General features: G+C 41.1%; 1 protein-coding gene across 2 annotated transcripts; it reads left to right on the top strand.

Annotated features, from left to right (window-relative positions):
• The first annotated feature begins 513 nt into the window (after positions 1-513).
• KLF5 (KLF transcription factor 5) lies at positions 514-20732 on the top strand. 2 transcript variants are annotated; one of them, XM_075918904.2, is made up of 4 exons: positions 514-871; positions 2811-3669; positions 5022-5081; positions 18843-20732. In XM_075918904.2, the coding sequence occupies exons 1-4, from the start codon at positions 677-679 to the stop codon at positions 19019-19021; spliced, it is 1293 nt and encodes a 430-aa protein (XP_075775019.2). In that variant the 5' UTR covers positions 514-676; the 3' UTR covers positions 19022-20732. The 2 variants fall into 2 exon arrangements, with proteins under 2 accessions (XP_075775019.2, XP_075775020.1); XM_075918905.2 differs by lacking the exon at positions 514-871 and adding an exon at positions 2095-2249.
• Positions 20733-25156: the final 4424 nt, after the last annotated feature.

Below are 25156 nucleotides of genomic sequence, written 5' to 3'. Positions count from 1 at the left end.
TAATTAAGTCTGAAGTGGGCCTCATTTAGTGCTTACCAGCACTTGTTCAAAGCCACTTTCACGCTGCTGCCCAATCTTCCTCGATCTCGCTGAATATTCAGACCTGCACAAAATCATCCAAGAGCACTTGTTACCCCAGCCCCAGGCGCGGTTTGCTCTGGGGTTGAAACTGATCAACAGTTTGCAGCGTGCTTCGGGTACCTGCTTCACGCGGAATGCAGAGCTGTCCGCCCCTAACCTGGCAGGGAAAGGAAGGGCCGCGACCTTCCCTCCGGGCTCGGGTCCTGGGCGCACCACTTAAAACGTGCAAAGCGCCTTGTTTCCAGGGGCCCAGCCCCTTGGCACGCTCTGGCGGCTAGGCGCGGCAGACACGCTCCCAGCCCCAGGGAGGCGGGGCGAGGGCAAGGAGCGCGCTTCCATTGGCGGCCCAGCCCCGCAGGGCCAGCCCCCTTGTAGCCGGCCAGGGTGGGGTCGGCTGAAATAGAGGCGGGCATGTGTCACTAGTAGTGCTACCCCGGGCCAGGTGGAGCGGCGGGAGGCTGCGTGCAGGACGGTGCAAGTTGCGGGCTAAGAGAACCAGGGCAGCGATTTTCTTCACCCTTCCTCCCCCCCCAGGCCATAGTCCCGTGCAGTGGGGGCAGGTTGCGTGCCCGCTCCGGAGCGATCCCGCTCGGGCATGGCCACACGGGTGCTGCCCATGAGCGCCCGCCTGGGTCCCGTGCAGCAGCCCGACGAGCCGGTGTTCGCGCAGCTCAAGCCAGTGCTGGGCGCCCGGGAGGCGCCGATGTTCCCGCGGGAGGAGCTGAAGCAGCAGCAGCAGCAGCAGGCGGGCGGCGGCGGAGCCAGGATCCCGGCGGAGGAGATGGTGCAGGTAAGAGAGGGGGAAGCCGCTTGGGCGGGTCCCCTACTGGCGGCGCCCTTGGGCGCTGGAGCCGGGCTTAGCCCGCAGGGGAGCGAGAGCCAGCCCTGGGTGAGGCAGGGTCGGGGGATCAGGGCGGCTCCCGGCCATCGGGAGCCATCGCAGGACGGAAGCCCCACCCGAGAGGGGGATAGGACGGAGAGGGGAGCTCCACGCTGCCAGAAGCTGGGTTCCCCGGCTGCGTCGCGCCTCCAAGGGAGCGAACCTCTCTCCTTCTCCCTCTTGGGTGGGGAATCCGCTGCCGCCCTTCCGTGGCTCCGGGGAGCTGCTGGAAATGGGGCCGGAGAGTGACCGGATCGGGGCGCCGGCGACTCGAACTTGCAAAGCGCTACCGAGCGGGCAGGGGAAGAGCCGGCCGGGCCCGGGAGGGTGTTGAAAGCTACAGCTGCTGCCCTTGCACTTGCCCAGCAGCAGAATTAGCGCAGCCGCCTGTCTCTCGCCCACGCACGGTCATGTTAGACTGGGGGGGGGGGGGAGGCTGCAGAGACTTCTCGGGACTTTCTGAGTGTCCCAGAAAACTGTTTGGCAACAGAGCCACATGCAAACAGCTGGACGAGCTAAAATCAGCCAGCGCCAACCGCAGCCTGGTTTTAGCGCAGGAGCGGGCTTAGTTGGAGGCTATTTCCAGCGCTGGACTCTTTCACTGAATAGTTTCGTTTGCGGTTTATTCTAGTGAGCAGCCTCGCGTGGCACAAGTGGCATTATATAAACGGAACAGGCAGGCCTGGGAGCTCCAGAGCCGTGTGACAAACCTCTGCACAGGCACCTTCCAAGGTGTATTTAGGCGGGGGCGCTGGCCCGGGATCTCAGCCCGAGTCGCCCAATCCCTAAGCCGCAGGGTTACCAAGGTTAAGGAAGAATTCTGCTGCCGAGAATTGATAAGCAAGGCAGTGAATATTAGTGGGCTGTATTGCAGTGCTTGTGGCTCAGCGTATCTCTCTTCAAAGACTACATGTTTCTGTCTTCAAAGCAAACTGGCCTTGGCTTGTAAACAAGAGCTGGAAAAAGTAGCTTAGCACGCTAAGGACAGTTCTAGATCAAAGCAGGCGTTGTGTGTGTGGTGTGTCTTGTGTGTGTTTGGTCGTCTTTCAGAAGCTCTTGAATTACATTTTTTAGCAGACTTTTCTTTCTATTTGTCAGATGCTTTCTTTTGGGGGGGGGTTAACGGGATTTGGCATGACTGGACTTCTTACAGGGTAAGAGGGAATGTAACATTTGCCCATTGGAGAGTACATGATAAATGCTTTACTGATGACTGTACCAGTAATGCATCAGACTTTCGCCACCCACAGATTCCTACCACTACTGCACTAAGGGACTGATTTCCATGGTAGGAACTAAAGATCTTTGAGAATTGTGACATGAGTAGGAACATAGTTAACACATTTTTGACAGATTATAGACTTTGTAGCTCTTAATGTAGATTCTAAAATTCCAAAAGTATGAATATATATTATTTGAAATATAGCTTTGAAGTAGTCAGATGAAAGCATGGCTTTTGCAATTAACATTTCAAAGAAAAGTGTGTGAACTAATTATAAAAAGAATGGTGAAATATTTGAGAAATAACTGTAGAAATGAATTACATATACAGATTTTGATATGTAACATTATCTTATTGCAAATATTCTGATGAAGTATTTTAAATGATATACTTTAAAAATATTTTACTCTTGTTCTACATAAACGTTGGTCAGCCTGACTCTTGTTCTTGGTGAGGTGTCTGAGTAAAATAACCCTGCTTTTATAATGGATATGCTTTGGTTCATTATTTTAACTATTTGAAGAGATGAGATTTACTTAGCTATTCCAGTAAAGGAGTATTTGGCGCCCCATCTTTCTCTGGATTGGTAACGAATCATGAATTTTTTTGTTTTCTTTTTCTGTTTAGACAAGATGTGAAATGGAGAAATATCTGACACATCAGCTTCCACCGGTTCCTGTCATCCCTGAACATAAAAAATACAGAAGAGACAGTGCCTCAGTTGTAGACCAGTTCTTCACTGACAGTGAAGGGTTGCCTTATAGTATCAACATGAATGTCTTCCTTCCTGACATTACTCACCTGAGAACTGGCCTCTACAAATCCCAGAGACCATGTGTAACCCACATCAAGACAGAACCAGTTACCATCTTCAATCAGCAGAGTGAAGCTACTGCCTCCACCCAGGCTCTCCCAGAGTTTACCAGTATCTTCAGCTCTCACCAAACTCCTGATGTGAACAACATTTTCATCAAGCAAGAGCTTCCTACTCCAGATATTCATCTTTCTGTCACACCCCAGCAGGGCCAGTTATATCAGCTCTTGAGCTCACCGGATTTAGATATGCCCAATTCTACTACCCAGGCGGCAGTAATGGACTCTCTTAACAATGTTTCCATGCCATCAGCTATGGCAGGCCTTAACACTCACTCCTCTGCTATTCCACAGACTACAATGAAACAATTCCAGGGAATCCCCCAATGCACCTACACAATGCCAAATCAGTTTCTTCAGCCACAGGCCACTTACTTCCCTCCTTCACCCCCAAGTTCAGAACCCGGAAGTCCAGATAGACAAGCAGAAATGCTACAGAATTTAACCCCTCCTCCATCCTATGCTGCGACTATCGCTTCCAAGATGGCAATCCAAAATCCTAATTTACCAGTGGCCATGCCAATACATTCACAGAACATCCAGACAGTCAGATACAATAGAAGGAGTAACCCAGACCTGGAGAAGAGACGGATCCACTACTGTGATTATCCTGGTAAGCAGTTTATCTTAAATCACCCAAGTGTTTTTCTTAAATCTTGCAATAAATCAAACAGTGATCACAATGTGAGTGGAAGTGGGGCTTGTCTTTTGAAGGTGGTCCAGCTACAAAAAGAATCCAATGAACTTTGTTGGTTTTATTCTTCTTCCCCAAAGTCTGATTGTCCTGTGCCATGTTTCTTTAAAAAGTGAAAATTGTCACAAACTTTTCTGGAAGATAATACGTCAGTGCTTACTGTCTTAAATGCATATATGTGGATTCCTGCATCACAGAACTTAACTCCGGGGGGAGGAGGGAGGAAGAGTGGTGTTGGAAAGGTGACTGTTGAACAATTTTGAGATCTAGCTCATGCTTTGTAGCAAATTTCTTCAACATGCAGTGAGTGAGATGCTCAATAGATGTTTATGGAGGTCCATGGACATTGGGTGTATCCTTAGCTACTGTACACTGAACAGCCTTGAAAGTTTACAGTTTTCTGTTCCACTTCTCAACTGGAATTTTTGTGTGGTGTTTATTTGTTTCATTTGTTTTAAATGACAACTTTCCCCCAGAAATCGAAGTATGTATCCCTCCTTAAGTCTATCCCTTTTGTATGCTATCCTAAAAATATTAATCTAGCACAAATGTTATAATGAAATATATAATCCAAAATATAATGTCAACACTGCTGAACAGAAACCAGTGTTCTTTGTTAAATATTTTGGAGTACTGTATAATCTTTTGAGAGTAGTAAAAGTTGCAGTACAACATGGGGGGATGGTAGGGGAGAGAGAACTATGGTAAATAAGTTGTATTAAGAGCCTGAAAAGGTCAGACCTGAGTCCTTTTAGGAACACTTTAAAAATGAAGTTCACCAGTGACATTCACATATCATTAACAAGTATGGCTTCTTCATGCAGCAGGTGTAATTTTAAATGTTTACTCTCAATTGAATGTAAATTGTAGCAGCTATCCTTTGGTATAACATCATAAGCAGGGCTCGACGACTGTGGTGAAAACCCACTCACCAGCTCAGCACCGCGCACGCGCCACACCCGCACTGCACATGTATGCACTGCCGGTGAATGGGGCGACCGGCTGAAATCTACTTGCCACGGGCAAGTAGATAAGCGGATTTGTCGAGCCCTGATCATAAGTAATTAAGGATCCCAGAATCTTAAGATTTTTTTTGTTTTTGTTTTCTCTTGACTTATGTAAAGTAATGGCTTCATGAGAACTTTCTGAACTAAATCACATGAAATTTCAAATGATTCATATTTTCAGAAAGTGTGACTGGATAAGTGATTTGCACTTCCCTGCTGATGTGCTTTCTCTCTCTTTCCCTCTCCCCCCCCCTTCTTTTTTAGGCTGCACAAAAGTTTATACAAAGTCGTCCCACTTAAAAGCTCATCTGAGAACTCACACTGGTATGTACTCCTTCCTTATTCATTCCTTGTTTAATGAGGTGTGTGGGGTTTTTTTGTTGTTTTTGGTTAATGAGTAGGGATGTAATATCCTGTTTAAACTTGGTTTTACTGGTTAACCAATTAAACGGTTAACTGAGGGGGGATGGGTGTGGAGGCCGCAGGCCAGCCTCTGTCTGCAGTGGGCTTCAAGGGGCTGACGCAGCCTCTTGTCCGAGGCACGCCATTAATCGAAACTGGTAAGCCAGTCAACATTTCATATCCCTCATAATGGGTAGATTTGTTTTGATAGTTTAGTTAAATAAATAAACTTAAAAGCTGAAGTTGCATATTTATTCTGAAAGATATTTTGTTGAGGTACTTTGAATTCTTCATAGGTTTTAAGAATTGAAAACAAGCAAAACAATCCATTAGAAACTCTTTTTTTGTTTTTTCTCCAACACTTTTTAAAGGAAAAATTGATATTTGATTTCTCTCCCGTCCCCCACGTCTTGACTGTATTGCGATAAATATATTATCTATCAGTTTACTTCATTAAACATTCAAGGTCTCCTTTCTTTTGGCTTTAGCACTTTAAATACTGGTGCTGACACAGTTCTATTTTTTTTAGATTCCCACCCCCCTCAGATTTCGATATAGCTCTACAATTCATCTCCACTGCTTTTTCTGCAGCATTAAATTTGCTTGTTTAAAAACCAATTGATTTGCATCTTTGAAACACTATTCTTTCTTTTATTTCTTGAGTTACTGGAGAGGTAAGAAAATTAAACTGTTGGTGTGCAACCTATGTAGTCATTCCATAGACCAAATCCTCTCTGAAGCAACCTGCATAGGTCTATTTTGGTTCACTGACTCTAGTATTAACTAAGGGTACGTCTACACTTGCTCCCTAGCTTGAGCTAGGGATGCAAATGTAGCTGACCGAAATTGCTAGTGAAGTGGGGATTTAAATATCCCGTGCTTCATTAGCATAATCTCGCCTGCACGTTATTCTGCTCGCCAGCTAGATTCGAACCAGGAAGTGCGCTCCGGAATGCATTAGTTCGAACCATTTCATTCTAACTAACGCGTTCCGGAGCGCACTTCCTGGTTCAAATCAGCGGGCGAGCAGAATAACGTGTGGGCGAGATTATGCTAATGAAGTGTGGGATATTTAAATCCCTGTTTCATTAGCAATTTCGGTCAGCTACATTTGCATCCCTAGCTCGAACTAGGGAGCAAGTGTATACATACACTTTGGGTCCCCTTCCCCACTTGACACATGCAAGTTACAAACACATTAGAAAGAGCAGAACCATTCTATCCAAACCAAAGCTCCACTTTATACTTAATTTTTTTTTTTTGTAAGGTGTCTGACATTGCAAGGGAACTCTTTCTTTATTACATATTTAAAAAAAAACTGTTTGGGGGTAATTCCTGTGTAGGAGTCTTACTTACAAAATTGTTTTAGTAGGTTAGCTGAAACCTTTTTTCAATGAAAAGTAGGGTGTGGGGTTTAAAGAAACCTAGGCTAAAGCCTATCTAGTTGCTGAATGTGTCTCTCCAATATGAAATACGTACTTACGGGGGTGTGATCCTTAAATCCAAAGAACTTTGATTCTAATTGAAGCAAAATGCTTACTGTAAAGAGTTGTCACATTTAAAGTTGTGCTGTGAATAACATGGTTTCAACTTTTTTTTTTAAAGCAAAAGTCAAAACAAAACTTACATTTTGTTAGATCATAGCTCATGTTATTTCATCATCTCTATGAAAAAAGGCCTTGTGTTCAACATTACTATGAGTGAATTGTTGAATTACTACTGTAAAGGAACAGACTATCTCCAGGCAAAATGTTACTATGGAAATGCAGTTATCTTACAAACCCAGTAAAAATTAAAAGCAACTTTGCAAAGAATATTGATACTAATATTTTGTAATGCATTTAATCACTAATTACCAGCTAGCTTAATGAGAAAATAATTTCTTCTTTCAATGTGGATGTAAGCTCGACAAATAGAGTATAACACTGTCTAGTATGAGTGCGTGCCACTAGCCTATTACATTTCAACCAACCATTAGATTTTAAAATACATAACTTCCTGTACACGGTGACTTTATGAACAGACCAGAAAATAAAGCTGAACTTAAAAATGGAATTTTTCCCAAGATAAAAATGAAAATCAGTCTTATTTTCAGAAGTATGTATGTTTTCATATCTTTAATAGTATTGTCCCCTCCCCCCTCCCGAATTCTAAAACTAACATTCTTGTATATAGGGAAATATTTCCCAAAGTTCTGGTTGCTACTACTTATTGTTAAGGATGGTTAAAGGTTAATATTGCTTTCCACTTTTTTACTTGTAGACATTTGACCTCAGCCGTGTGGCTAAGTGTACAAAGGTCAGGGAAGCTGATGTATTCATAAAAACAAGAATGCTGCTTCAGATAAAATCTAGTGAATTTAAGCAAGCCTTTAATACAAAGAGTATTTTAAGGAGATGAATGAAGGGATAAATTGTCCAAAGGGTTAAAATAGAAACGTTAGTCCATTTCCTGTTAACAAATTTATTGTAGAGTCTAAATAAATCTGACACCTTTAAATATCCATTTGAGAAGCCAAGGTTTTTAAATTAAACCATCCTTGTGTTCAGACACTTGAAAGTTTGCACACAAGTACACCAGTGATATTTCCAATTCTGTATAAATTAATGAACTGAAAGATTGAGGGCTAAATTCTGCCTTAATAAAAGTGGGCACAACCTCGAAGTCCATAGAGAAATACTAGGGGCCCAATTCTCCAAGAAGACAATGGGAGTTTTGCATTTGACTTGAAAAGGGAAGTATCAGACCTGTTCGGGCTAAATTTGGCTGTGCGTAGGAGTCTGTATGAATTCCACACTTTGTGCGCTTCCTTAAACCAATTGGATTTATGCAGCGCTACTAAGATTAAAAAGAGAGAAGCTTAAAAGTACCTGTACTTTTATGGAATAGTTGGCTTCAAAGTTTATATTAATAGGTGAGTCTCACATAATCCAGTTTAATAAAGGCTTTTTTTGTGTGTGTGATTCTTTCAAATCCCTTAGGGGTGCAGTAGACCTGTCTATCTGGCTAAACCCGTTCTTTGGTAATCATGGACCACTGCTGAAGTTGGTTTCTCTTTATTCTTAGTTTCTTGACAATACCTTTTAAATTGGCTGCAATCTCTCTCTTCCCAAACAACCCCCACCCTCTTCAGCAATCTGTTATTTTAAAATCAAAAGTGCCTGCAGCAAAGTTTGTCTGCCATTTAAAAGTCAAAACAAACCTTATGCCTTTCCTTTGTATTGGAAAATCTCAGCCTTTTCACAGTATTTATTTAGCAGTCTCTCCCTTCTGTGAATGGCTTTCAATGAGTTTAATAGACGTTCTTTCAGAACAAACTTAAGGGAAATCTTATTTCTGAAAGACTATGGCTCACATTTTGTCTGTTTCCTCATTCAAATATGAGCCAGTTGGCAGGTTCATGAGTCACATTTAAATGAGGTCATAAGAAGAGGCTGAGAGTTGAAAGTTCCCCTAATATTTTTCTGAAAAATAGAGTTGGGTCAAATCCAGCCCTGTCTTAACAAGGTAAAGCTCCCTTAATTTTAGTGGAGTTATTCCAGGGATCTGTTTTGTTTGTTTGTTTTTAATTTTTTCGTTTAATTCTCATGATGAATAGAGTATTGTAGTTCCTGAAATAAGTAACTATGTCTTCAAGTTATGGAGGGAATTTTGATTGGTGATAAGACAGTATCCTCAAAATTTAACACAGGCAGACGTGCTCTTACAAAGGACCAGGGTTTATTTTTGTATCCTTTGAACACTTTTGAATCAGGTGACAAGTTTTCTTAGGTAACATCTTAAAAGCACTACTGTACATTATTTTACTAGCATCAGGATCAAATGCTAATCCAATCTTAGCACCTACTCATTTTAATCTGCTATAGGGTACATTTAAGAGCATCTTTCACTATAGATGACTGACTTCCACCTCTTACAGAGATTTTCTTCTAAAATACATTGACCTATTAGTCATAGGACAACTTTAGTTTCATAACACGTATTGTGCAATCATCATATAATGCATGTGGCTTTTTAAGTACGACTATTCTAAGCTATACTATAGTAAAATTAGCAGTTCATGCTAGTGCCTTAAGGTATGTGCCCAATTTTGAAAAACCTGTCAAATGTCTAAGCAGCAGCTAGGGTGCATTTATAAACGTACCCCATCATTATTTAACTTTCTTTCTTGTTGCTTGAATATACATTAACCGTTCCCACATGGATATCTCTACTGGGTTCTACAACCCCTCCTCCCCCAACCCACTTGTATTGATACATTTGAGCTTCTTTTTAAAAAAAAAAAAAAATACTGAAGTCTTGAGTTCTCCCACCTGTAACATTCTACAACTGTAGACTTCGCTGCTTCATTTCTGTGAGCAGCTGCACATTTCAGAGATGTATTCTCCTCTATTTAGAGGAAACTCTATCATTATTTTGTACACAACAGGGTACACGCATTGAGGATGTTTTTCAGCTGCATATTGGTTTTCTGTACACAGTCTTTGTACAGGCTTGTTCTCTGATCACATGATGGGATTGCCATTAATAGAGAGATGAAATAGTTTTGGAGTTAATGTTAGAAACTATCTATAGATCTTACTTGTTTGTGGTGATGGGAAGTGACAGCCTGGATACCTCAAGAGCAATGGCATTTCCTTAAATGAGATCAAGTCAGAATACTTCAATATCCCTCATTATTTGAAACTTTGTTTATAGGCTTGGGACAACTGTTAACTTATGCAGTGCTTCAAGATGTTAAACTTAATATATGGTTACATGTCATTAGATCCAGAATTGGACAGTGAGCATCAGTCAGTCAAAACCATGATCATCTCCTCTGAAGTGGGTTTTGCCTACAAAAGCTTCATGATACTATACGTAGACTTGTGTAAGTCTGTAGGGTGCCACAGGACTATTCATTGTTTCCTTTTTAAAAGTTATTTTTAAAGTTACACAGTAGCATAGCTACCCCTCTGTCTGTCATGTCAGGGGCTTGGATGGTTGAGCCTCAGAAATCAGTGAGCATTATACAAGGCATTCAGCTTGTTCTGCCTGATCTTGGAAAAAAAGATGAAAGAGAATGCTGGAGGGATAGGAGAACTGGGTAACACTTGTATGGTCCTTTACTACTATAGTGAAGAAACAGCTTGCAGGAAGTACATTGTTTCATAGCAGCCCTGTAAGGTAGAAAGTGCTATTGTGCCTCCTTTTTCCATCTGTACAAAGCAAAAAAGTGACCAAGCCCAACATCACACAAGAAGTCTGTGATGTGTTGGAAAATGACCCCACATGTTTTGGTGCCTTACACTGTCCTACCAATATGCTGGTTTCATTTGTAACATCTTGAAAGTGTGCCTACACTGGAACCAGAGGGCAGAAGAGGCTAATTCTGCAGCCATTTGTACCCCTTAGGTGACTGATTCTTGCATTTTTAATTACTTGTGTGAGGTATGGTAATCCTTATCTTGGAGAGCTTTTGGCACCTACCTTTTTGAAATAGCAGTGAATTTCATTTTTATTCATCTTTGGCTTTTTCCTGTGTAGTCACAGTTGAGTTTTATTTTATATAAGTAGTTGTCATTGATAGGCTAGAATTAATGAAAATGGAACAAAATTTAAAATATGTTGACAGTGATCGGCGGATGTTAAGGCAAAAATAATGTGCTCAAATGAGCAGTTTAGTGGCAGTGGAGAGTAATTGGTATCTTATTTGAGTCTTGCATAAACAATTAACTGATTATGGGAGAAATGGAAAAGCATAACTATCCTGTGAATTCTGGAATTTTGGGGAAAGATTTTGTAAAACAAGTTGCTTCATGAATCATTGTGGGTCACTTGGATTAATTGACTTCTTTCTATGCCTTTAGAGAAATGTCTTATCATGTTGCACTTTGTTGTGAGAGTCTTACCAATATAAACCTGACACTTATTACAATATTCTGGGCTATTCAGTCATAGCAATCTCCTACCGTGCAGGCACAGTAGAATTAAAAAATAATTCCGGGAAGCGTCAGGTGAAGAACAAACATGTTACATTTCAAGACACTTTTTAAAAAAAAATCCAACAATTTATCTTCTTGATTAAAAACCTAAAAATTCTCTTTTTAAGCATGAAAGCTTAAACTGTTTCTGTCAATTGCTCCCTGGGAGGATTAAACTTCATTTCCAGGATACTTGATTCCTGATAAGGCAACTGTTGACCTAAGAGACTGGCTTTAAATAGAGTTCATTTTGAGACTGATCAACACACATGAATACAGTTCAAGATTCACAGCAATTGCCAGTGATTAAAACATTCCATTATTTGATTAGACCTTCCATATTCTTAATGTCTAAGCATGATTGGACAAGTGAATCTCCTACATATTCCACAGAACTAGATTCTGGGAACAATATTAGATGGTTACTAGCTGACTTGAACCTCCCAATAGTAAAAGACTAGAAACATGTAAGTAATGTTCTAGTGCAGTCTGAGTATCTTGGTAGCAGTATTCCTGATCTGACAGACTGCATTATTTATATTCAGTGATCTCCAGCAACTCTGATTTAAGGACATAAAATGAACAGTGCTTTGCCTTTGATTTAAAGGAGGCTTTAACTTATTGTGTGTGTGTGTGTGTGTGTGTGTGTGTGTGTGTGTGTGTGTGTGTGTGTGTGTGTGTGTGTGTGTATAAGTATAAAAGTCTGTCTTAAAGGCTATAGTATAAACTTACTACATTCCACAAAGGGAAACCTCTTACCCTGCAAGTGCCAGATCTGTAGGTGTGAAAACTCCAAAGCAAGTCTGGCAGCCATACCATGCATGAGGAAACCCTTCTCTCCCATATGACACAGATTTATTATAAACCCACTTTTTAAAATATCAGCATTCCTTGCCTTTTGTTTGTATATAGTCTTGAGGAGAGACCACCTCTGCTATAACAGAATGTTATACCAGGGAGAAAATGAACAACTTCACAAGCAAGTCAGGATTCCTCAGTAATCCTGGAGCTGCATGAGACAAGACTTAGAGCATTGGATAATCTGAATGTTTATTGGCTGATGAGGAGATAATGTCTTCTGCATGTCTGTAGTCACAAAGAGAATGAAAACTAGGATTTGGCGATTAACTTTTTGATGTGCATATCCACCTTCTTCAGTTACCTCATACTAATGGTTTTTTGCCTCTACACATTTGTTGTAGAAGGGGATCAAAATACTGGTTAATTAAACAGTAATTGGATCTCCTTCCCCCGTCAGCAAGAATAATGCTTTTTGTCATAGCTCTAACATACTGTATTTGTGATACAATCCTTAATTATTAACACCTATCCAAGCAGCATTATATCGTGTATATGTTTTCTACTGGTAAATTGTCAGCGCTAGAAACCTGTGCCATATTTCACAGGTGCATTTGTGTGTATCCCGGCTCACAAGCAACTACTTCTAGTCCAGACATAATCTACAGAAAGCTGTTCCAGGTACACTTAAAAGGATTAGTTCTAACCTTTCTGTCCTGTTGAGGCCTATAATTTTTTCTGGTAACTGAAGCAAATTGGCTCTAGCAGTGGAAGGATATGATTTAGTTGAGGTTGGCACAGCTTTGAGCAGGGACTTGGACTAGATGACCTCTTGAGACTCTTCCAACTCTTGTCTTCTATGATTCTTGTGTTGTCACCAGGAAATTTCTTTAGACTATTTATTAATATTTGCTTTAGACACAAGTGAGTTACAAGAGGTGTTTTTTTTAAGATACATTTTTTTCTTATCATTTGCTAAGTGCTTTCTCCTAAAGCCATTCCAAACTAGTTTAATGTTCAACAGTATTAAACAGCCATACAGTAAAGAACAAGCTTGTTTCACATGCTGTACTAATATGTATCCATTCTCTTAAATATATATATATATATATATATATATATATATATATATATATATATATATATATATATATATATATATATATATATAACATAACAGTTCAAGAATTTAAAATAACACTCTGATGTGGAAGCCAACAAAATATTTAAAATCGGTGATACTGGAACGAGATTATGCAAAAATCCAATTAAATGTATGAAACCTCTATCCTGTTGAAATATAATATAAAAGAAAGCAGTTGTGTTTCCCAGAAGAGCTGTGTATAGTATTTCTGGCTTCAGAAGAAAGACCTGGAGTGTGCTATTTGGCTAGAAGTCCGTACCAGCTTCCTCCATGGTGTTTTACTTGAACAGTGTTGACATTTTAACAGATCCCGTGGAAGCTCCCCTGAAGTGGAGGAGTTAGCTGCTTTTTTTTTTTTTTCTTTTACAGTGAAATACTTGTTTGCTTCAGTGATCGTGTTCCAGTAACTGAATTGCAGTACATTAGTATTTTGGTGACTAACAGCATTTTTGGTTTAATGTCCTGTAGAAGTTCTAAATTGCTGGAGGAAACCAAATATTTCTAAAACTTTATAGCTACTGTATTTCACGCAATTGTTAAGGTAAACAAATGTAACATTACTATGTCGCCAATGAAAATAGTGGATAAAGTGTTCAGTGTCCCTTGGTGAATTTTTTTTTTTAAGCAGATTCCTCTGCTTACTACATTCAGTATAGCAAAGAACTAGAATGACTTTAAAGTAACTTTTTTTTTCTTTTTTTTTTCTTGCCATTGGAACGGAGATCAAAGTCGTCTTCTCACTAAATATGGCACCGATATGTGTATAGGTTGGGAACGATGAAACAGAACCAGGACTAGATGTTCTTTTGCTCTCCCCCCAAACAAGTGTTCAATCTACATCTTCGTTTGCCTCATCACACGCTCAAAAGAAAAATGTTTCAAACTGATTTACTTCAAGAACTTTCCCACAGAAACTAGCATCACAAACATGGGGGGGGGGGGGGGGGGTCTAGATTGTTTTGTTTTGTTTTCTTGAGTATTTCTCCTCTCAGATTTCTCCAGCATAAGCTCAGCCTTTATACTGGTGCTAAAATACATCCCCCTCCCCCAGTTCTTGGTTCCCACACTGCTAGGCGCACAGTAAAGGTGAGCAACAGTATTACGGCTTTAATTTCTTGTACATAAAAGTAGTAGCATTCAAAACATCTTGTGTAAGGTTCTTAATCCTGTCTATGCATTGCCCTCAATGAAATTCTTTTGGCTTGAGTTGTGAAATAGGCCAGGCGGCTCTCTGATGGCATGGGGAGGAACAGTAGCATATAATAATTGTTAGTCTGCTACCACATGGCTGTCTAGGCTGCCATCGCCATAACCTGCCATTATTCTGAATCTTTCCACAGTCTTGTGACATAAGATGGCATAACCAGCTGCAGTGAGGGTAGGCACGAAGACTAGCTGATGTTCCCCTCGAAATATGGGATGAAATCCTTAACCCACCAAAGTCTGTTAGCGGAAACAGGATTTCACAACGACATTTAGTAACTTACGCCTGACAAGGCTGCATGTGTTAGTGCTGTCCAAAATATGGGTAACTGCTCCACTACAAGTCAGCATGCTGTATGCTACTGTTATCCCATCAGCAGATCATGTGGCTTGTGTTCTGGTGGTATATGCATAGTAGACACTGCTTACACTAGGCAGTTTTGCGATGTGTTCTTTGTGCAGGCATGCATGAAACCCCAATTACTCCTCCATATCTCTGCAAGAAAAGCAGCAGCATTGTGAATGGTGGCCACTTTAACTGTATTTTTTTTTTAATTAAAGGCCCACTTTACTTGTTAGGAACCAGAGTTCATTGACATGACTGAAATTTTGAATACAAATATTACTGAAATTTCAGTTGGAGGGAGAAGTAGGAGTGGGGGGTGGTGCTTATTTTCACCCTATTTTCTAGCCAACTACAGAGCTGCCCCAAAAGGTCAAATTTGATTTGAGGGGAAAGAAACAGGAATTTTTCTTTAATTCAAAAGTTTCTCTTCTGTTTTTTCTGGCCAGCTGGTCTGGGCACTCAACAGTTAGCAGTGTCCAGAGCTACACCTTACATTTCTTCCAATTGGTTGGGTCATTCTGAACTTCTTTTACCACTAAGTGGCAAGTAACCTAGCTCTTAAAACTGAACTGGAAATGACTGGAGAAATTTGTCCCTCCTTCACCCCCCCTCCCCCAATCTATGTAGATATCCGCGCCCTCTCCATTCCAGCTAGTATTAACCCCCCCTTTTTTCCCCCAAATTCACCACCTTCCACCATTGCAATAAAACTAACTCTTTTAAAAAAAAAAAAACAAAAAAAAAATCACCCTATAAGGAAGGATCCATCATTGGAATCTCCCACTCCTCTCTCTGCTCCTGTCTATGCAGCAAGATTGGGAGGTGCTGAGTACAAGAAAGAAGCTTTTAATAAAATACTATAGGAAAGGAATATGTGCATCTACCAGATAGCAGCCTAGATAATGTGTCTATTTAGCATTCTAAACATTTAATCCTAAGCAAAATGAAAAAATTATGACTTCAAGTAAATTTTTATCAGGAAAAAAAAATTGCTTAAGAACATGACATTACGAGCATGTCTCTGCTTAGGTATGCTTGTTTATTTTACACAAAGCAGACCTACAAGTGTCGTCTTCATCTTACTCCATGTTCTCTGTAATGTAATGCTCTAAAGACTGCATTAATAACCCTGGATCCAGTTTAGACATAGAAAGGATAATTATTATACTGTGAAAGTTTCTGTGCTGAACTTCTGCCATTATCTAATGCATTATCTCATCTGTCTTCTGTGGTAACAGTAGTGCTTCATATGTCAGGCTTATGCAATATCCTTGTTTTAATCTACAGTGTGTCTTGTGTGGAACATGCATGCAATCACAAATGTTGCCTTACCCTGCTCATTGGTCATGCAGAACAAGTACTGAGCTATAACCAGTTGCAGAATAAGCCATCTTCTGTTGGCATCAGTGAAGGGCTCTAGCTCTTCTATCGAACAGAACCTTAAGGTTCTTAGTGTTCTCTAGGCTGTTGGTGCAAAATGAGCTATCTGGTGACATGGTGCTGGCTTTCTTCCTTGTTTCCACATTCAAAACCTACATTAAAATATTTTCCAAGTACAGGCAGTCCCCGAGTTACATGGATCCAACTTATGTTGGATCCGCAGTTACGAACAGGGATTTTCTCTCCCTGGAGGACTGGAGCAGCGGGACGCCTGGTCCCGCCGCCTGCCTCCTTCGGGGCGAGAAAAGCTGCTCCCCATCTCCCTGGTCTGCTGGGGGAGCCAGCAGACCAGGGAGACGCTGAGCAAAGCGGCGGAGGACCCGGGCCGGACCCGCGGCGCTTCCAGCTGATCTGGAAGCGCTGCGGGTCCAGCCCTGGGTTCTCTGCGGGTCTGGCCCCGGGTCCTCCACCGCTTTGCTGCGTCTCCCTGGTCTGCAGACCAGGGAGACGCTGAGCAAAGCCGCGGAGGACCCGGGCTGGACCGCGGTGCTGATCTGGAAGCGCCGCGGTCCGGCCCGGGTCCTCCGCCGCTTTGCTCCGCGTCTCCCTGGTCTGCTGGGGGGGGACGGAGTTAGTGCCCCCCCCAGCAGACCAGGGAGACGTGGAGCAAAGTCTGGGGCCTGTGGTAGAGCAGGTGGGGCGCTGCCGGTTGGTCCCGCAGCACTGCTCCTTGGTGCTACTGGACCAACCCAGCAGCACCCCAGCTGCTCTGCCCCAGACGTCCCCAAGTCAGCCACTGCTGAAACTGACCAGCGGCTGACTACAGGAAGCCCTAGGCAGAGTTGCTCTGCCCCGGGATTCCTGGAATCAGCTGCTGATCAGTTTCAGCAGCAGCTGACTTGGGTACGCCTGGGGTTCTTAAGTTGAATCTGTATGTAAGTTGGAACTGGTGTCCAGATTCAGCCGCTGTTGAAACTGATCAGTTTCAGCAGTGGCTGAATCTGGACGCCAGTTCCGACTTACATACAGATTCAACTTAAGAACAAACCTACAGTCCCTATCTTGTACGTAACCCGGGGTCTGCCTGTAGCTCTAGTTGGGTTTGAGGATTGTTAATTGGATGTGAGTGGGAGGGGAGAATGTCCATGTGATCCAAACTAGAAGGAACGTGGTGTGGTTCACAAGGTACTCTGGGTGGGATTTTTCAAAGCACTTGACACTGGCCTAACTCTGTTCGCACTTGTCAATGAAATATTTACTATTCACTTCAGTGGAGCAATTAAGGCAATGCTGAGTGCTTTACAGGTTGAACCTCTCTAGTGTGGCACCTTTGGGGCCTGACCAGTTCCAAATGAGAGAATCTGGACTATGGGAGGTCAGTATTGTCTGGCAACATTACCAACACTTCCACTGCTTACTGTACTGCTAGAGGACATTTAGGGGTGGCTGTGAACAAACTTTATGGAACTGCAGGAAACTTGGCCACACCCGTGAAAAGTGGAAATCCGGCTAACTAAAATCATTCTGGATGACGAATATTTCTGGACAAGAGAGTTCTGGATTAGACCAGTTCTCTCTTTCAAAGGGGGGTCCTTTTTTTTTATTATTATTATTTTTTAAATCGAGAACTCTAATCTAGATACTTTCAGTTGACTAGATTAGTTCAGAATATGATCTTATAAATAGGTAATCCTAGCTCTCTATTTATATAAAAAATGTTAGTCTCTTTTTAGGGTGACATCCAATACATGACAGCTTCACAGCAGATGAGTTGTTTTTTTTGTTTTTTTTTTTTAAACTGGTTTGCAGTTGCGGAGAGAGAAATTACCTTGACTCTGACTTGGTATTTTCCCCAATATTTCAGCAAACATCACTACAAATTATAGGTCTGCTTAAAATGTTCAATTCTGAAATGGATTAATGCAAATACTTGAGGTATTTTGGCCAACATGTTCCAATCTAGCTGCCTTAAGCTGGGCAATTCAATCTATATTCGGCACTTCTATAAATGTGGTCTTATTTTTCCCAGAGGTGCTATGCACTGGTCATGTCCATGTAAGTTAATAGAAATAGCAGGGGGTTGGCAACTCTGAAAAATATGGCTATGTAAGCACCTAATTCTAGACATCCAATTTTGAAAACTTGGGCCTGCATCTTTTTTAAATGTGTGGGGTTCCCCCCCCCCCCCCCCCCATGCCCTGTATATAGCTGTCCTAAGCCTGAAGGCCACAACATTTTTATTGCAGAGTTATTAGTTGTCCTTTTTCTTTTTTAATTATAGAAAATATTATTCCATTGGATTTGCTACATATCACATAACCAATTCTAGTTTTACTTAACATCAGAAGCTCTTAAATCTCTATATTGTAAATAATGTTATAGTAACCTTTCTCCCCATTTAAACTATATCTGAAATATGTTTCTGTAACTTATAGCATTTGAAAATTTTTATAACTTGTATATTTTTAAGATGGAGTAGATTCTGGAATGATTCTCTCTTCCCTATCTTGTGAGAGAGTGTATCTTTCAGTTGGGTGTGGTGATTTCTGTGTGTGTGTGTGTGTGTGTGTGTGTGTGTGTGTGTGTGTGTGTGTGTGTAATTTTTTTTACCCAATTACAAAAAGTATCTAATCAGCTTATGTTGGTGGTGGTCTCTGTTAACCATCATTTTAAAGCCCAATTTTGTGTGAACTTCTAGCAAAGATTAATCTTCAAGTTTTAAATAGAGCTGGGGATCCTCAGGAACTGTATTTCCCCTGCCCCTTTAATGTGAAAAAGAAATGGCAATTAGTAGCAACACTTAGCAGAAAAACAGTTAACAGTTTGTTTCTGTGTTCCCAATTTTTCAGGTGAGAAGCCATACAAATGTACATGGGATGGCTGCGACTGGAGATTTGCTCGCTCTGATGAGTTGACACGCCACTACAGGAAGCACACAGGCGCCAAACCTTTCCAGTGCGCTGTGTGCAATCGTAGCTTCTCTCGCTCTGACCACCTGGCCCTGCACATGAAAAGACATCAGAACTAAATTCTGGGCTTGATGTGGAAGCTGTTTGTATCTATGCAATTTCCTAGTGACTCTCAATGTGCAGTTAGAATTAGTTTTAATTTTTGACTATGGACAATCCATCTAAAAAAAAAATCTCCAAAGAAACTGGAAATGTATATTTTGTATATTTATGAGGAAACGGGGAAAACACTGAATCACAGTACCAGAGTGTTCAGTCATTTTCTGTTTGCTCTGATCATGTATATGGCTTTAGTCAGCAGGTTTCATCTCAAGTATTATGTCTCAACACATTGCATTGTTATAGATTATTTTCTTACGGTGTTTTGACCAAAGCACTGTCATTATTGTGGCAATGTTTAGTAAATGAATTAATGGGAGGACATAGACAAACTAACACAGAGGACAAGCCATGAATTGTAGTCTGTCAGGTTTTTACTGGGCATATTTAGTACTTCTGTGGGGGTTTTTTAATGTTAAGTCTTTCTAAGGAGATAAAATATAAAGAAGAATTCATAAGCAGCCATAGAACAAAATATTTGTTCAGTATGTTGCATGTTTGCCATGACAACGATTTTGTAAATATGAAAATCAGCTTTTTAAGGTTTATTACAAACGTTTTTTCTGAGTGCTCTAAAAACATTCAGACATTGTACATTTTGATATGGCACATTTACAATTACATTTATTTAAATACCTCTCCAAACATTACCAACTTAGTTTCGTTTTCAGAAAAAAAATGAACTAACCATTCAGACATTTTGTATCTTAATATAAATGTTGTGCACTGAATATTCAAGATGCTTTAAAAGGGCAAAACATTTAGAATGAACTGCAAATGTTGGAAGCTTAAATAATGAGGATAGTTACATTATGCAGAATGTTAAACCTCTTACTATAAGCTAAAGTTAGTATCACTTTAAAAAGAAGGATTTAGGATGCAATTTTCATAGACTGACATGTTAAGCTGGTTTAGCACCAGCATGATCTAGTTTCATGTGGATGTTTGCATGTAATTTACCAGAAGGTAAAGGATACAGTAATTTTATTTAAAATTACAGTGCAGTTTTTAGTTAATCCACTGTTAACATTGACATAAGATAAGTCACTCTTGACATAAATAGATGCAACTGAAGTCAGTGGAATTCTGACTTTTTATGCCAACAGTGAATTTAGTCAAGTGTTCTGTCTTGAAATAGGAAATGAAGGTCCAAAAATGAGGTTACACTAGGACTTGGCCAAAATGTATAAAACATAAAGGAAATGATAACACCTATCCATCTCACAAGCTGTGATTTCTCATTCTGTCAACCAGTAGGTGGAATAAACAACCAAAAAGGGTCTCAAAGGAAAAAATAGCTTTGTTAAAACTGTTGTTCTGTCTTTTTATTTATTTTGTGGTATATGGATGACTTTTTAAAGACAATTTTACATACACTTGATAAATTATAGTTTTTGTTAGTTAGAAACATTGCTCTTAAATGTAAATAGTTGACAAATGATGTAAATAATTTTTGTAAGGCTTCAAATGTTTATACATGGAAACGCATAAATTGGTTACTGTTTTGCTTCTTTCCTCAACCTTCTCCCTCTTATTTTTGTATTTGTGGTATTTCCTATGCAAATGATGGAGCAAACAGCTGTATAGTTGTAGAATGTTTTGAGAGAGAATGAAATGGTTTATATATAAAGACAATTTTTTTGAAAAATAAAACCAAGTGCCTCGAATGAATATGTGAGTTCTCTGTTTAGCTCCTTCCTAGTGAGTTTGCATTTTTTTCTCCAAATAATAGAATTGTTAGTCAACATTGAATGTTCTTCATTGCAGGGACTATCCTATTCTGCTTGGAAAGTACCTAGCAGTGCCTGGGCAGCACTACAATTAAAATAGCAAATATGAAGTGATAAGAGCTAGCTTTATGGTGCTATTAATTATATCTATGTTCTGCGGCTCTGTCACCTTAGTGGAAGATGGATTTTCTGTTGTCCACTATCTTCTTTCCATTTTCAGGAACTTTTCTATTAGAGAGAAGTTTAGTAATTTTTGTAAGATGTGTAAACAAATGCATTCACTCTACTTACTGGTTTATGCCCCTTTTCTTTTGCGCCTGCAGCCTTGAGAAACAGCAGAAGTAGTTCCTGGAAGAAATACAAACTACAGTAGAGGAGCTGCCCTGTCGAATTTTACACTTACAGCACCTTAATGCTATGATTTCAATCCTCTCAGCACCTTCGGGGGATAGAATAGTGTTGCGTGCGTTCCAGATGAGTGAACTGAGACTACAGCTGGGGAATCTTTTCCAAGGTTATGGAAGGAAGAGAAGCTGTAGCCTGATGCCTAACTCCTTCCTCCAGTCACTGAAAGCACAGCTACAGATAATGTCGAGCAGGAGGATTTCTTCCTCCAACTTCCCTTACTCCTCTTAAAATGAGGGTTACAGGAAAGTTGGAGGAAGAGTGCTCTTTCTTGGATTTCCTGCTGTGTAGCTAGTTTATTTTGGCTTTTGGCGCTATTTCAATTTAAGCTATGCAATTGATGTAGCTCGAGTTGTGTAGCGTATTTCGGCATTAGCCCTGTAGTGTAGATGCTCCCTAATGTAGCTGCTCTATGATGTCAGAAGAGAGCTATCCCATTGGCTCAACTACACGAGCAGCCATAAGCAGGATTTTTGGTGCATTTTATGTTCAGAGGGGTTATTTACTCACTCCTGTGAGTGACATAAGTTATGCTGCCATAAACTGTAGTATAGACATAGTCTTTGTCTTACTTTATATCCTAGTCCCTCTCCCCCCCCCCCCTTCTTCATTCTGTTCTCTTATGCAGACATCTATACTCCTGCATCCCACATCATATAATCCCAGGCTTGTTCATGCTACAAATAAAGCTCTTTGAGAACAAAACCCTGCCATACTATCGAACAGTGGCGCGCAACTTTTTTCAACCGTGACCCCCACGGCTGGACCCGGCCGTTGACGGCCACGTGGTACTTAGATCCGGGCGGCCAGGGACTGGGCCAGCTGTTGGTGGCCACATGGTGCTTAGATTTGGGGGCTGGGCCCGGCCATTGGCAGCCGTGTGGCGTGGTGACCCCCCACGGAAGACATCCACGACCCCCTTGAAGGTTGCGACCCATGGGTTGCACACCACTTCTATAGAAAATTACCAGTGCAATTAAGAAGTGCAGAAATGACTTGCCTGTAATATTTATTACATACATACAAAATCTGTATAACTACAGTGACCAACTGTCAGGGGTTCACAGTGAGAATGAGACAATGTGGTTTCAAAATGTGTATCTTCCATTATGTAAATATGAGGTAGCCATTCACCATAACATAATGCACACCAGAACTAAACAGTGAATCTTTCTTTACTGAAATGTTTGTGTCTAGAGCACATGATTTTAAGGCACTCCTCCAAATGATGTTTTGCTGACTCAATTTTTTTAAGTTGTAAGAATGATCTTTCGCACAAATAAGAGAGTGGCTGATTTGTTTCCGAAATGCAGAAAAGACTTGTATAATGAAACTATCATCAGTAGCTTTGAAGTAGAGGCAACTGAAAATGTTCACTCACACAAATTATAGCTCTGCATAATAAGGTTAAAGGCTGTTCCTTGTGATGTTGAGATGTGTGCTCTGACTTCCCATGTGACCACATGATTTGTTGTCCTCTTCCTCTCTTCTCTTTCCCCCCCACCCCCGGTCCAAGCTGGTACAGTTTCATTCTCTTGTTTTCTCCTCAGCTAGGCAGGAGGATCTCTGTACCACTCAGCACTCATTTTTGAATACCCAAATGAATTAGGTGTATCATTGGTGTGTTGAATTATACTAGCCTCACCTGCCACTTCAAATATATAATGTTTGAATAATTTTGTTGTTCCCTGTAACCCAGCAGAAGTACCCCAACAGTTATCTCTCTTTTATTTATACACACACACACACACACACACACACACACACTCTGTCAGAGTTTGGTTGTGCCAGGAGAACCCAAGGGAAAGGACAATTTTCCATAACATGCAAAGTAGGGGCTGCTGTTTGGATGGACTTGATATGAGAGTGACCACTGGGGACGGTGAATCCCACCGGAGAGAGCTATACTACAGAGTGACCACTGGTGGCAGCTGTTCCATCAAGGGAGTGGTCAGCAGGGCGGGGACTCCACCATCTTGCCTGCCAACACACTGGGTAAGTAGCCCCCTTGCCCCAAACCCTTTTCTCCCCTCATGGCCTTGGCCGCAGCACTGGAGGGCAGGGGGAAGGCCCCTGGTGGCCTAAGAGTACAGGGGGAGAAAAAGGCTCCGATGGCCTGGGTGGTTGAGAGGAAAGAAAAGGACTATGCTGTATAGAATCCCCTGCCTAGAGCCCCTCCACACCTCTCCATCCCCAGGTTCCTGCACTCTCCCTCCCCACATCCCCAAGGCCCTGCCCTAACTTCTGCACCCTGTACACTGCTAGCCCCCTGCCCTGAAGGATGTGGGCAATGCCAGATAAGTCTGCTAACTTTCAATAAACAGCAGAGCACACTTTGTATTTCTCCACTAACCACGTCTGCCAGGTGTTTGACGCCATGCAGTATTCTTACTGCTGGGGATGTGGGATTGGGGCTCAGTAAGTAAAACTATAGAAGAGTCTTGGGGCAAACTGCGAATCTAAGCCAACATGCTCCTGTACCAGGAGGGGATTCTTATGTATATACTAGTGTAAGTCTGGATGTGCTTGTCAGCCATATAAATGTTCAATGTGCTTTTGAATTCTGTTAAGCTATTTGGTTCTATGACTGTGACACAATGAGTTCTGGTGGCTAGATGTTGGCTTGTTTGGAAAAAGTGCCTCCTCTTATCAGTTTTGAATTTGCAACTGTTCAGTTTCATTAAAGAATCTTTAGTTTTTATATTATGAGAGAAGGTGACTGAAGTTCCAATGTATCTGCTTTCTACCCTTAATTATTCTGTACACTTAGTATGCCACCTCTAATTTGTTTTCTTGCTAAAGTAAGCAGTCCCAGTCATTGCAATCTCTTACTACAAGAGTTTTTCCACTCCCCTATTTATACTTGTCACCCTTCTCTGAACCCGGTCAATTTCTGCAATAGCCTTTTTTAGCTGGATTGGCTAGGATAGGATGCAGTATTCCAGGTCACTCAGTGTGTGCCACATTATATTTCAGTAATTACTTACCAGAATCCATCGCATATCTCCAGATGATGTAAGTGTGTGCAGGATTTTTATGTCATCTATAAATGACCTTGATGACAATGTTGTTAAAATACTTGAAACAGAAAATATATCTCTATCCTTCTAATTCATTTTAATAATTAAAATATTTTTCAATGGTCAAATATACATATAATAAATTATTACATATTGCTTTGGCAATTACATTGCCATAACTCCAGTCATCTGAAGAAGTGGGCTGTGCCCACGAAAGCTCATGATGCACATCTACATGTTTTGTTAGTCTATAAAGTGTTACTAGCCCATTTGTTGTTTTTTTAGCCTTTAAACAGTGATTTGTACTAACATTTAAAATGGAATTGGAATATGGTTGGGGAAGTCTAATAGGAATAGTTTATGTGCGGGAGGTAGCACAGGTGGGGGGAATGGGCATGCTGGCAGTGGCAGAGGAAACTAGACAGGAAAATGTAACCTGCCCTTTTTTGCTTGATTTTGAATACATTTCTATTTATTTGTTCTTGTGTGTGTGACTCTGGCCATACAGGTCTGGTTGAAGGATGACATGGTGTCACAGGAACTAAATATGAACTTGGAAAGAAATGTTTTCCTCTCTGTTCATTTATCTTTAGTACACAGAATCACAGCACGGGCTCTATGCTCATATACTCACTGCTTCTCTCTGTGCCATACTGCATAAATTGGAACAATCTTCCTTTTTCCTCTGTGTACAATGCTTGTAGTGGTACATGCAACACGCTTTCACGATGCACATAGTTACAGGTTGTAGCCAACTTAATTTTTTGAACATGGGTCCCAGATAGCTGAATAGAATGGAGCCTTCTTTTTCTCATGGGACTGATCAAAGGCATGTGATGCCAAGAAGAATTCTCATACTTCTGAGGCAACAATTCAAAAATGTTCAGCTGTTCATCGTGGAGTCATGGGGTTTTCAACCACCCTTTTTATTCTGAGCTGC

The sequence above is a fragment of the Pelodiscus sinensis genome, chromosome 1 (assembly GCF_052426305.1).
Source record: "Pelodiscus sinensis isolate ZL-2025 chromosome 1, ASM5242630v1, whole genome shotgun sequence".
Classification (NCBI taxonomy): Eukaryota; Metazoa; Chordata; order Testudines; family Trionychidae; genus Pelodiscus; species Pelodiscus sinensis.
This window is presented reverse-complemented; position numbering and strand designations above follow the sequence as displayed.